The sequence below is a fragment of the Ailuropoda melanoleuca genome, chromosome 14 (assembly GCF_002007445.2).
Source record: "Ailuropoda melanoleuca isolate Jingjing chromosome 14, ASM200744v2, whole genome shotgun sequence".
Lineage (NCBI taxonomy): Eukaryota > Metazoa > Chordata > Mammalia > Carnivora > Ursidae > Ailuropoda > Ailuropoda melanoleuca.
The window spans coordinates 27,314,456-27,328,926 of NC_048231.1; the positions used below are offsets into that span (position 1 = coordinate 27,314,456).

The 14,471-nt window shown below is 44.4% G+C and overlaps 1 protein-coding gene across 1 annotated transcript in view; it reads right to left on the minus strand.

The window, feature by feature from the left end:
• The window catches only part of PTPN21 (protein tyrosine phosphatase non-receptor type 21), a 72,745-nt gene that overhangs the window by 19,842 nt on the left and 38,432 nt on the right, over positions 1-14,471 (minus strand). The window contains 6 exon segments of the mRNA XM_034642403.1: positions 6,820-6,899; positions 7,611-7,698; positions 10,076-10,164; positions 10,582-10,669; positions 12,763-12,833; positions 13,611-13,678. Coding sequence (XP_034498294.1) covers positions 6,820-6,899; positions 7,611-7,698; positions 10,076-10,164; positions 10,582-10,669; positions 12,763-12,833; positions 13,611-13,678 — 484 coding nt within the window.

Sequence of the window (14,471 nt, forward strand, 5' to 3'; positions counted from 1 at the left end):
AACTAAAAAATAATGAAGTACTATACATTCAAAATTCAGAAATGAGAAGGAAGGGCTGCCAACAGAATACTCCAACATGTCCAGACTTGCCCAGCCTGGGGCAAAAATCAAACTTAAATGTGTTAAACACAGAAACCAAAGGTGCAGAGCTTAGAAGCAGAGGCAGTAACTCCCACACGCAGTATCTATTTTGGCGCCCGAGCCGGCAGCACCCAGTGCGGAGGTGACGCTGTCCACTGCAGAGGCCACTTCCCACTAAACACAAACAAACTAACCCATCTTTCTCCTGCCAGACTGCTCGACTAGGCAGCCTCGCCATCAGTTCTAAGATCCCACCTCCTCCTTCTTCCTGCTGCTGTTGTAAACGCAGCTTACTGGGAGACTAGCTAGCCTAATCTTAGCGTACAAGACCAAACGGTCTGCTGCTGGTTGGTGTTTTCCAGACTTTCTGGGCAGTTACTATGTTGATGGCTGCTGCTAAAAATGAGACAGCTGAAGAACTCTTAAGAACAAAATCAGCGGAGGGGTGCCTGGGTGGCACAGCGGTTAAGCGTCTGCCTTCGGCTCAGGGCGTGATCCCGGGGTTATGGGATCGAGCCCCACATCAGGCTCCTCCGCTATGAGCCTGCTTCTTCTTTTCCCACTCCCCCTGCTTGTGTTCCCTCTCTTGCTGGCTGTCTCTATCTCTGTCGAACAAATAAATAAAATCTTAAAAAAAAAAAAAAGAACAAAATCAGCATTATGTGTGCCCTGGAGAAGACAAAATGAGTAAAGGCTGCTAGCCCCAGTAAAATAAGTATTATTTCTAGTGAAACGGTGCTAACGACTGAACATGATTATCTCACAGAATCTGAACCCCAACACCAGAAGGGATGCCAGTTACAATCCTGATTTTACAGATGAGGAAACTGACACTTGGGTTAAGGAAACTACTCTTGGTCACGTGACCAGGAAGTAGCAGAACCGGCACTGGAACCAGCCTGTCCGTCAGATTACGGAGCACAGGCTCCTAACGGTCCATGATTTGTTGACCCCCTCCCCGGCCCCGAATGATCTGTAAGCTCCATGGAGGCAAGAGGACATAATGGTATCACTGGTGCCTGGCACAGAAGGAAGGCCTCAAATGTTTGTTGAGCAAGCAAGCGACATGGTGAGTGAGGACAGAAGCAGATGTGAATTACTGAGCATTTACAGTGAAGTTATTCCCAAAAGCTGTTTCAATTTTGCTTTGTGAGCTTCTTTTTTCATAGATTTATAGCTAGTGAAGAGATTTTGATGAGCAAAAAATGTGTCGTATGGTGGAAATACCTAGAAAACGCTGGTCACAATGACCTTCTCTGATGGGATAGGGGTTACTCTATCTCCTTCCAGGCCTCCTCCAGTCCCTTTATTTTTTTTTTAAGATGTATTTATTTATTTTAGAGAGAGTATAAGCAAGAGAGTGGTGGAGGCAGGGCAGAGGGAGACAAGCAGACTCCCCACTGAGTGGGAGGGGCCCACCCCCAACAGGGGGCTCCACCCCCCAGGACCCTGGGAACATGACCTGAACCGAAATCGAGAGCCAGACACTCAACAGACTGAGCCACCCAGGCACCCTCCTCCAGTCTCTTTAAACCCTGCAGTGGGCTCACAGAAGGGCCAGCCCCATCCCCCTCCAGGAAGGGCCTCCTCCAGTCAGTGATCTGGTCAGAGTCTCCAGAACACAACCCTCTCACCTGCTGGTGACTGAAAGTCAGCTTTCCCTCTAGATAAAGTCTCTTGAAACCTTGATCACATGCTCTGTAGATTGGGGGGTACCATCCTCCCCAAGATTCTGTTTCTATCCCAGTATTTTTTTCATATAAATTAGAGAGGCTGATTACAGCAGGACCAATTGTGGGATTTGGAAGAAGTTATTTGACCAAACAGATTGACTTTATCTCCTATAATTCCTAAGCTAACCCTAAAGGAATATTAACATTCTTCTTCTCACATTTTTAAGGCTTGGGTGACATAAAAAGATGATTCTGTTATTCAAAATACCTTGTTTAAAAGTGGAAGGAGGGGGCAAGATTTATGATGGGTCATGTCATTTTATAAATTCTAAAATATAGTCATCTGGGGCAAGTTTGGATGAGTCACACGAGGCCATCCCAAATATCATTGGATTATATATCAGGACTGAGGGGTAGGGAAAGGGACACTCTAGAGCAAAGTCCTCCTTTTATACAAGTAGACCATCTCCTGAACCACCAGGTGCCCCAGGCTGAGCCAGCCGTCCAGAATCCACTGTCAAACTTCAGGCCTGCTACAGTTTCATTAAATGCCCATCACACTGTAAGATGACCCATCTGGACCGTGAGAACAAATCTACCAATACTCCAAGATCATTATATTAAATGTGACTGAATAGCCTAGGTTGAGCGCCTTAAAACAATAAAGGCCATAAAATTTAAAGCTATTTTTAGTTTTATCACCCATCAAAACATTAAAAGCTAAGAATTCATTTCCTTCACCTGAGAACAATTGCTGATAGTGAAATAAATTAAGTTTCCCCACAGAACACAGCAGGTGTCCTCCCTCATTAATAATGACACAGGAATAGCTCATGGATATGGACTTCCTTAATCTACTGGATGTACAGATTAAAAACAAAGTGTAGAAAATAGCCCTTTAAACAGAACTATTTCATTTCTGAAACTCTTGTGTCTTCTCTTTTTTTTTTTTTTTAAGATTTTATTTATTTATTTGAGAGAGAGCAGGAGCAGGGGGCGCGGGGGTGGGCAGAGGGAGAGGGAAAAGCAGACTCCCCGCTGGACACATAGGCCAAGTGGGACTCAATCCCAGGACTCTGAGATCATAGCCTGAGCTTAGTCAGCCGCTTAACTGACTGAGCCCCCCAGGCACCCCTTGCGTTTTCTTTATATAGATATATGCAACTAAAGACCATAATAATATAGCTTTATTCCTATTTAGCAAAAAACAGCAATATTACAAAGCTTAGATTTCTACAACCGAGTTGATTTCTTTTCCATCTGAACTTTAAAATGATTACCAGGTGGTGATATGCAAAAAAACCTCTTTTTAACAAAAGGCACTGGGGCACCTGGGTGGCTCAGTCAGTTAAGCGTCTGCCTTCAGCTCAGGTCATGATCCCAGCGTCCTGGGACCGAGCCCCTCGTCAGGCTCCCTGCTCAGTGGGGAGTCTGCTTATCCCTCTCTCCCTCTCTCTGCTTCTGCCCTTGCTCATGCTCTCTCAAATAAATAAAATCTTAAAAAAAAAAAAAAGGCATTAACCACCAACCAATATGGATGGCTACTGGGAAGAGATGGTATTTTGCAGTTTATTCAAAATGATGGCTTTGATTCTCCATTCTTTTCCAGAAGGGGTTCGACACGATGAATACCCTCAAACTTATGACAAGGCCGTGCTCCTCCAGAGTGCGTATCTACTGCCTGAGTCTCAGAACACTGCTTCTGCACAAAATAGTGTCACAGGTGCTCGGGTAACCAGGCCAACCCAGGAGAGCCCCAGTGTGACTGGCCTGGACTCCTAGCACCACTGAATCTGGCCACCAGTGGGGGCATGTTCACACACACACTCTCAGACCTGCGAGCCCAGGCAGCAGCCAGCAGAGAAGGTTCCCATATGCACACAAAGAAAGCAGGTCTCCTCCTCCCTGTCAGGTAGCGCTTTCCCAAATCGCATCAGCAGACCAGCATTGGGCTCAGAGAAAAGCACAGTTGCGGAGGGGGGGGCGTTGGTACTCAGGGGGGAAAGGAGGACTGGGGCCTACAGGCTAACCGTTGGCTGGTTCTCTGGTAGGGTCATCCCTGGTCACTTCCTTTTCTTTCATGAGTCCCAGAGATGGGCCTGCCCTTTGCAAGGTTATTCCTAACCAGTTTTTCTTCACACCTTGGGTACCTATAGAACGGAAATCACATCCATAGCCTTTTCTCTTCCTTCTTGGCCTAAAGGGACAAATGTCCTCTGAAGATTTTTTTTCCTCCAATTTACAATCAGTAGTAAAAGGAAATCAACAAGGAGCAAATGGGCTCTTTCTTCTCCCCTCTGACGCCCATCACCATCTCATCAGGCTTCCATTATTCACTAAGCCTTAGGTACCAGGCGCCCTGTCGGCCTCTGGGGCACTAGCGGATGAGACGGAAAAGCCAGGTCTGTGTAGGACAGCAGGCACTCGCCACACCAGCAGCCTAGCGTGGGGGGAAGGAGCGCTGGCTGCATGGCAGGGCCACACGACTGCAGACCTCTATGTCCCCACACCTGCATCTACAAAAGGGCAGTAGTAATTGTACCAAACCGGGCTACTGTAAAGATGAAAGGAGATAAAAGCTCTCCACATAATGCTTGGCACAGAGAAAGTATCTACCGAATCAGAATGATTGTTATGCAAGTGGTAGGAAACAACCAGTACTTTGAGAATGGTACCAAGGACTAAGCAAACTAAATGCATGGTGGCCTCCAGGACCTGCACTTAAACTGGATCAGGACAAACAACAAAGAGTCTGCCAGAGAAGGGGTGAGAGAGCATTCCAGCAAAGCCTGGGCTGCGAGAAGCATCAGCGCTGTAAGGACTACGGGCTCCAGGGCCAGGATCAAGGGTCCGCTGGGCAGATGAGCCCAGAGGAGGATCCAGGAGTCTTGCACTTCATGCCGTAGCTCAGGAAGGGTACGGAAAGGGACAGGCTCAGCTGTGGTTCTGAACTATAACTTTGGGTGGAGTGTTACATCTTTTGCTCACTTATCCAGAAAACTGGCCGGAGCCAGGTGAGATGGGGCAGGGGAGCCAGACGGGAGGCAGCTGCAATGGGCCAGAGGAGAGACAGCAGCTTAAAGGAAGGTTGTGGGGATAGAGCAAAGTCTTCAAATCTCAGTGTGGATGCCACTCCACTGGGAAGCCTTTCCTAGCGTGGCAGTTCTGGGTTAGGAACCCTTCTCCTAAGGGCTCCTACAGCACCACGGACATCCCAAATCAGACCTCTTAACATGCGTTTCTTCAACAAATTCACCAAGGCCTACCGTGGGCCAGCCCCCTTGCTCAGCACTGGGAACACAGGGGTTAACCAGAGTGTCTGCCCTTTGCGTTGCTGGGGTGCTTACCTGCTGAGAAGAGATTCGGGCAATAAACAAGTAAGCAAACAAATATACAAATTCAGGTGGGGCCAAGTACTATGAAGAAGAATAAAATAGGGCAAGGGGATACAGAGAGACAGGCAGTGGACAGGAAGGGAGTACCCAGGGCAGCCAGGGTACCTCTGATCAGACAGCAGACGCAGCAGGAGAATGAGGCATGGGAAGGAAAAGCATTTCAGGCCGAGGAAGGGGCAAGCACAGGGTCCCTAAGGGCAGAACATGTTCACAGACTGGAAAGGATCCTAGTGTGGCTGGGACAGGGTGAGCAGGAGGAGGGTTTAAAGGATACAAGGCGGGAACCAGGCAAGGACCAGATCTTGGACGGTCTTGTACTTTTAAGCATGATGAAATGCCAGTGCAGGGTTTTAAGGGCAAGAGGATCTGACCCATATTCAACTAAGACCAGTCTGACTGACATACGGAAAGCTAGGTGTAGGCAGGGCAGGTGTGGACACGAGGAGAGCGTCAGAAGGCTCCAGCAATCCCCCAGATGAGAAACACTGGTAGCTTGGCACAAAGCTGTTAGCAGAGGAGGTGGTAAAAGTGGCTGGATTTCAGATACATTTTGAGGCAGAGCTTGCTGATGAAATGGATATGGGATGAAAGAAACAGGAGTCAAGACAGAATTAAGTAGGTTTGGGGCCTGAGCAACTGGGTGAATATGGAGTGTTGCCATTTATGGAATGGGAAAGAGTAGGGAAGAAGCAGACTTGGGAGCAGGAAGAGGAAGAAGGCATCAAGTTTGGATTTAGACATATCCTATCTGAGATGCCTCCTAGGTCCCCAAGTGGAGATGTCAACAGGCGGTCGGCTGTGCTCAGGGAGAAGACTGAGCTAGAAATAAAACCCGATGCACTATTTGTAGGGCTGATACAATGTGAACGAGGAAGGTGCAGAAGAGGTCTGAGGATTAAACCAGCAAAGCTGACTGAGAAGAAACAGCCTAGAAAGAGGAAAAGCAAGAGAGGGTGGGGTCCTGGCAGCCAACGAGGAGCGCGGTGCAGGAAGGAAGGGGTGACCAGAGGTTAAGTGCTGAAAGGACCATGGGATGAAGGTCACTGTCACTGTGACCAGCAGTGTCAGTGTGTGGCAGCTAGGGGAAGCCGGGCGGGAGGCAGGAGAGGAAGCAAGCATATACGACTCCTATGCAGAAATGCGCCCTAGAGGAGAGCAGAGATATGGAGCCGAGGCTGGATGGCATGTGGAATGAACGGCAAGTGTTTGTAATGGGTGATTTTATTACAGCATGTCTGCATGCTGATGGGAATGATCCAGTACAAAAGGGGAAACCCATGGGGACCAAGAACGAGGTACATTGGGAAGAAAAGGTAGAAATTCTTCAAATGGCTTGACAGACTGAATAGTCTTCAATTACTCAAAATGCCGACTGAAAAAAAAAAAAAGACCATTCTCTTTTTAACTTTCAAGAATTAGTGATTTTAGTAAATAGGTGAAGAAAATCTTAGAGGCATAGATCTGTAGTTATTAGAAGTTGTTCTGAAGGTAAATTGAAAATATTTTTGAGAGCTATTTTAACATGAAAAAAAGCAAAGAGTTTGAATTAATAATGTCATAGAACTGTTCTCTTCTACAAAATTTGCCTTTCTAGAGGATACCATACAGCTCAAGATAAAAATGCCTAACCTCATGATTTTCTGCCATTTCCACGAACAGGCTATACTCACAGGCTGCACTGGTTTAGTCTGTAGAATTTGTGTCGTGCAACACAGAGTCTCCACACGTACTTTGCCGTTTCCATGTCTTCCTAGCAAATGAAATATTGCACAAAGTAAATGAAAACATATTTATGACTCGATGCAGAGTTTGTCTGAGGACAAGACATAATTGGGGACACAGTACGTCAAAGTCACTTCTAACACATGGCGATTCTTTCATTTTCTAAGGCTGCACCATTGTATGAACGCCGTCATTAGGATTCAAATTACGAAGACCAAGAACAAAAACAAAAAACACTATTCTAAGGGTGTGACTCTCACACCAAACTGTTTCAAAAGGACGTAGAAATTTTAAAATTATGAAAATATCAACTTTTATTTTGACGAAGATACACCAAGACAATTTGAAACAAAACATTTAAGTCAGTGACTTAATATTGCCTTTGTCAAGAGAGCAAAAGCAAATAACCGTGAAATAGTATTTCTACAGAGCCCTTTGCTTAGCAGTGGAAATTAAGATATTAGTGCTTACTTTCTCCCCTATTTAGTCCCTTTAGTTTAATTTAAAAATCATCATACCAGATAGTATTTATCCAAGGACCTATTCATTCAACAGTATTTACTGAGCAACTACTTTTTGCCAAGGGCTATTGGGCAAAATGTTATAAAATTTTATGTTTTATAAAAGTATTAAGTATTATAATTTTAATGCCACCTCCCTCCCCCAACACGCACACAGAAATGCTAACTTGTTAACTTTTCGGAAAAAAGTTCCACGCAGATTCCTAATGTTTACTCACAGTTTGAAACTGGATGGTCTCCTCTTTATTGGCCAGCTCTAGTGCAAAGAAGGACTTATTGTGGGACATGTTAGCAATATCATGCCACCTAAAGAACAACAAATGGAAAACAGCAATATGAGTTCCATCTAGAAGACAACATACGATTTGTCCTTCTAGAGCCTGGGGTGTCAACAACTGTTAATCATTTTAGATAGAAAATAGTTGTTTTAATCAGCTGACATGCATCTTCTCATTGAAGTGACACAGCTAGTTGCAAAAAGTAAATGCATGTGGACTAAGTGAAGGCAAAGAGTACTTAAAAATGTAAGATCTCTTTACCCTCATTTGCCAGATTAGTTGGATCAAAGATCCCTATCTTAGCTGGTTACCAATGCCTTCTTCATTCATTCAACAAACATCTTCAAGGGTACCCATCATTAGCAATGCCAGAAATTGTGTTAGGTCCCTGGGATACTAAGATCAGTGAGGCACAGTGCTTCCCTCATGGGACACATGAAGTTGGAGGGTTGGTAAGAGAGAGAAGAGAGAGGCAAGCAGGCACCATTAAGTTTTGCAGGTATACCAGGCAAATGTGAGGCACAAAGGGGGAGGAGAGGGGCTCGGAAAAGCTTCAGGGGGAAGAATAAGGTCAAATGCTAGGGACCAAAAGAGTGAACTACTCTGGATGAGTTCACTGGGATTCAAACACCTATCTTATATTTTCTAACTGTGTTTGACCACGTTTAGATTTTATATATTAATATTTTATTTTATTATCTAACTATATAATTTTATGAAAGGGAAAAAAAGGGTCTGAAAAAAATTTTACCCCTCTTTATCTTCCTCCATTATATTAGATTTAATTTATTTAAATAAATAAAATTAATTTGTAGTGATTCAACATTTGTTGTGTTGGGTTTTTTTTAAGATTTTATTTTTAAGTAATCTCTACATCCAACATGGGACTCAAACTTACAACCCGAGATCAAGAGTTGCATGCTCTACCGACTGAGCCAGCCAGGTGCCACTCAATGTTTAATTGTTAAACCTAAAGGTTATTAGCATCATACTGAAGAAGGCAATTTTATAAAAATTCTTATCCAGTGAGACAGAAGCTGGCTGGTTGCCTCCAGGTTTCAAGTGGCCCTTTGGGCACCTGTCAGTCCTGCCCTTCTGGTGCAGACCAGATCCTTTTCTGCCCTTTGTCCCCCAGCTCACATGTTGGGAAGACTTAAATGAGCAGCTTAGGGCCATGAGAGCAACTGCCAAGGAGGAGTACTGCCTGACCCAGGGCAATATGGTCTGGGATTGGGGATCTGCTCCCCAAACCTGGTACACTCTCCATGGTCATAATCGCCATGGAGAATTCAGAGCCTTAAAGGCTGTAGTAAAACAAAAGAAATAAAGAAGAAATGTCAGCTTAGGGAAAAAAAATCTTCAAAGAAAAAACCAGCTCTCAAGAAGAAATAGGATGGTTTTTAGAGGGTGTGAATAGCGGGGAATTAAGTTCCTTTTCATAAAAGAAGCCATTTAACACAGTGGTTAAGAGCCCACAAGTGGAGAATTGGAGTTCTTGGTTATGCCAGTTAATAACTGGGTGACCTGAAGGAAATTACTTAATTTCCCAAATCTCAATTATCCCATATGGAAAAGGGTGGTAGTGCCCTCTGCTCAGAGTTGTGAAGATCACATGAGAAAACACACAGAGAGCACTCAGCACAGTTCCTGGCTCATGACAAGCACTCGGTAAATGGCAAATACAAAGGAACCCAGGACCAAAAATGGCAAAATGTTTTACGGCTCTACAAAAACAATATAAACTTTTACTTTTTCATCAGGAATAGAAGCAAAGGAAATACACTCTCAGAGTAAAATTGGAAATATTTCTATGAAATGATGCTTCAGGATTTTCTAGGGTACGGACTTTAAGGAATGAATGCTCCTTTTTGCCTTTCTCACTCCATACACAATGACTAGTATCACATTTTTATAATCAGGGAAAAAAATGAACATTATAAAAGTAACTGAACCTGGCTTAACAAAATAAATAAATAAATAAATAAAAAGAAAGAAAGAAAAGAAGGAAAGAAATTTGCTTAGACATTGGTATTTTAGGAATTTTGGTACGTAACTGGAGTCAGAGAAAGGCCCGGATTTTCCACAGACAGTCCTAGCTGGAGCTGAAATTAAAAACTCACATCAAAACAAAGAATGGCCTCCATAGGCAAGAAAAGGGTCACACACCTTTAAGCATTTCATAAGCAGGCCATCATGACAAGTGCTGTTTTCCACACATTTGGTTTTGAAGAAAGTGGCTCGTGAAACAACCACCGTAGCCGGGGTTATTTTTTTGTAGGAAAGGCATCTTTCCATCTCCTAGTGAGACCCTGGGAGAGATTTGTGGGCCGTATTACTAGTAGAGGTATTAAACACTATCACCAGGAGAGGCCACTGAACGTGCAAAGCAGATGTAAGAAAAGTACCTAAATATCACGGGGGGCCTTCCGTTCTTGTGTTTCACGAAGATCCCTTCAAGACACGCTCCGATGGATATGTCACTGCCTTGGCTATCCTGGAAGGAGAAAGCACAGAAAGCAGCAGTCCGGCAGCAGGTGGTGACAGGTGTGACAACCACCCCCAGCTCCCTGGGCTGGTTTCCCAGACAGAAGATGCTCAGAAGACCTACGCTGGAGGGCAAAGTCTGAGAGGTATCAAGGAGTCACCTTGTCAATATGTATGAAGATAGGAGGCGTTGGGCTCCTGAAGGAACTCAACTCCAAGAGCATTTCAAAGAACAAACTGCAAAACAGGAATGTGTTTTACTATGAAATTCTGGTCACAGGATCTCCGCTTTCAAGTTTCCAGACTTCTGCACATCTCCCGCCTCTGCACAGCAGGGTGTCCCTGGGCCTCCCCGCTGTCCTCTCAGAGCTCCTGACACTCATCTGGAGAGCCCCGGTAGTCATGCTCACCTTTGTGCCACGCTCACCTTTGCGGGGTAGCTCTCTTCTCCGTAGCCGTCCATTCTCTCTACCTCCTGCATGTACAGCATTTCCGCATCGGGAGCGGTGAGCCTTCTGCAACCCAAAAGATGTGAGATTCATCAACAAACCAAAAATGGAAAAAAGAACAAAAGGCAATTCTAAAAAGCTACATATCAATTTGGCATTAGACATTTACAAACATTTCAAGTTTTTCAGCGTCTGAAATTTGTTACACCAATCCATCGACATGGACTGAAGGCCTACTATGCACACAGCGCTGTGCTGAACGCAGAGGGTTAGTCATAAAGATCCTCTCCCTGTACTTCAGGCAGGCAAGCGGGTCGTGGGGAATAAAACTCCCTAAGAAACCTTCACTGAAAGCTAGAATTCTTTCAAAACTGTTCAGTAACTGCTCGTTATCCAAAATATCAGGCATTACTAAGCATCGTGTGCTAAATGCCAAATGCTCAGTGCAGGAATCAGGGTTAGAAGACTGTCGGTTACAAGGATGGGTAGGAAGCCGTGTGGGTAAAGAAGGTGCTCAACGGCATGGAGACTCGCCTCCCCGGCCTCATCCTCCGCGGCTCCCCTACATCCACAAGGCAGCCCACACTGCACAACCAAGCCATGATGTTCTCTCACGCCTTTGGGCCTCTGTGCATGTTCATCCCTCTGCCTGGCACACCTGTCACTCACCCGTGCACCTGATCAATCCCCACTATCCTCCAAAAGTTGGCCTGTGTATCACTCCTTTGTCAGCTCCTGTGATTGCCCTGAGTCTGAGTCGGATGCGCAGAACCCACCATATTCTATGCACACCTCCCCCACTGCACTCATATCACATTGTTTATAATTACTATCCCAATCGGTTGTCTTGTCCACCCCTTAGACCCCAAAGCAGGGAATACATTCTTTGATGGCAAGGAATTGTTCTATTTGTCTTCATGCCACAGCATCCAGCCTCATACAGAATAGCAGTAAACTATCTTTTTTTTTTTTTTAAGATTTTATTTATTTAAGACAGAGAGAGAGAGAGAGCATGAGCAGGGAGGAGGGGCAGAAGCAGGCTCCCCACTGAGCAGGGAGCCCCACGTGGGGCCCCAGCCCAGGACCCTGGAATCACGACCTGAGTGGAAGGCAGTTGCTTAACCGACTGCGCCAGCCAGGTGCCTCCTCAATGATCTTTTACAAAGATGTACAAATGAGTGCACGAAAGTAACACAAGATAGGGTGAGGTGTGTGAGGGATCAGTTATGCTGGTGAGAAAAAAAAACATTCATGGGACAGCGAAAGTGAAGCTGGAAAGGCAGGATGTGACCAACGTGTGTGAAGCCTTTAATCCCAGTGCTAATGAACTCAGGCTACTGGAAAGCCAGAGAAGACTCATGAACACTTACGAAGGAAAGGAAGGGAGATGAAAAGAAAGTGGTATTTTAAGAAGATTAATTTTTAGTGAGCAACTACATGGATTTGAGTGGGAGAGACTAAAGGCCAAAAGTTATTTTTAATGGGAGGGGATAAACAACAGGATATAATCAGATAGACCTGGGTTCAAATCCCATCTCTACCACATGTAACTGTGGGCAAGTGATTTAGTCTTTTTGAGCTTGGTTTTTCCAATCTGTAAGAAGAGAATATCATTCACCTTAAAGAGTGGTTATAAGAATGTAATGACATCTAAAGTACTTGGAACTGTGTGGTACTTGGTTTAGAAGAAGACCCAGCATTCTCTGGGGGAAGATTTTTCTTACAGACGACACATACAGATGCACTACTGAAGGAAGTCATTACCGACCCAGAAGCATAGCTCAGGGCAATAAGCCACAGCTCGTGGCACAGATGCCCCAGAAGACAGTGTGCAGGGGGGATAACCCTATCCGTGCTGCACCATCAAAGAAAATAAGTCTCCCTGATCTTGCATTAACCCACACAGACTAGGTTACCACCCAAACCTTTAACATAGGGAGTGAAGAAGTGGCACCCTTCCCTGACGGCGGCTTTCACTGTTCTCAGCTTCCTCGTTGGCAAACACGGCTACTAAGTGAGCTGACGCGGGGAAGTGCTCAGAGCCACAGTCGCAGTCCCAGCTACAGCAGCGGTAAAGCCAAGTGTCACCATGTCAATACACATTTCAGTCACACCGGCTTTGCTTCGTACTCTTGCCACTTCTTATTTCTTAGTGTTACCTGTATTTCTGATGCAGTACGGCCACTTTTTGGGTTGCTTCTTCCAATACTTTTTCATCTTGTAACCACCCCTAAAGAGAACACACTGCGGTAAGTAAACAAGCCACTGACTGTTAGTGGCTCTTATCACTGTCGGGCAAAATTCAGACTAGTATCGGTATGCGGGAGATTTGCTTAAGTGTGTGATCACAATCTTGCTAAGGATGAAGCAGCTTCTGTTCAGGAGCCAAAACGCCCGCCCTGCCTTCCCAGTTCATCCGGGGAAAGTTTCGGGTGAGTTATTTCAGGTCAGTAACGCCCATCAGCCAATTCTGAGCCAAGTACAACATCTCGGATACTCCCCGGCTGGCCGTGTAGACACTCAGAAGAGCATCTTACCACCTCCCTTCGTTGTTCCAATGCGGTTTTCCTGTCAATTACATCAGTAGTGACTTTAAACAGCAGACAGCGCTGTCTTTTGGTCATCTACTTTTTACACTGCTACTGGGAAGTCAAACTCACTTCCACATAAGTGTGAGGTTTCGAGACTTTGGGTAAAAGCAAAACCTCTGTGTGGTTGCTCAGAAGTTGGAAACGTATCCCTCTCTTCGACTCACACCCACACACAAAACAAATCTCTCTGGCTGCAGCCCAGGGACTGCACACCCCTCCCTTTCTGTGGGTTTACAAAAACCAGGGAGACTACAATGAGGGAAGCATTTACACTCGCGCTGCTTATAAGAGGCAGTTGATTTCTTTAGCACTATTCTAGCCTCGTAAGTCCACCATATGGACTTCATTTCAGGGATTATTAAGGATATGAAAATAAACAATTTAGAAAAAGCCCACATATCAAAAGAAGTTCTTACCACAGGAAACAAGGCAAATTTCTGAAGAAAGTCCTGGGACTCATACTGATCAAAGTCACCAAAATCAGCTATACAAAATGACAAATATTCACATCAATTATGTTGCACAGGAAAACATGCAAAACTAAATTCAATATGCAGTATATAGATGGTATGCTTATGATTTAGAAGTCATATGTGCCTGACAGCTATAAAGTGCATATTTTAAAAAGTCTTTCTAAAAATATTAATTAGGTAGATTTGTGTGTCTTGACTTGGAAAAATGCCTACTAATAAAGTGAAAAAAATAAGTTACAAACTGTATGCATTATCATCTCTTTTCTAAAATTAACAAAGAAACAAAACCTACCCTATAATCACATGTGCTTAGTTAGGCACAGGAAGATGTCAGGAAGAAACCAAACTCTTCATAGCAGTGCTCACCTCCAGGGAGTGGAATCAGATCACTTGATGATGTTATGGCAAGATGTATTTGTTTAGAAACTTTTCATTATTTAAAAAAAATAATAGTTCAGCAAAAGACCTTATGAAAAATTAACTCCTAAAGCCAATGATTCTTCTGATTAAGTTTCAATTTCCAAGATGAAATGCCAGTTATCATTTGAAATAATGCCCCATCAGAAGTCTTCCCAAAGTATATGCATACATGTAGATACATACTGATTAGACATGAAAAATAACAGAACCAAACAATTCAAAATGACTTGTGGACGCAAAACTTTATCTATTATGATTGACAATACTCTATAATCCAGGATAGGTGCATAAGAAACCACATAAATGATGTATGCTTAGAGTATAAGTGAACATAAGGGCACCTGGGTGGCTCAGTCAGTTAAGTGCCCGACTCTTGACTTTGGC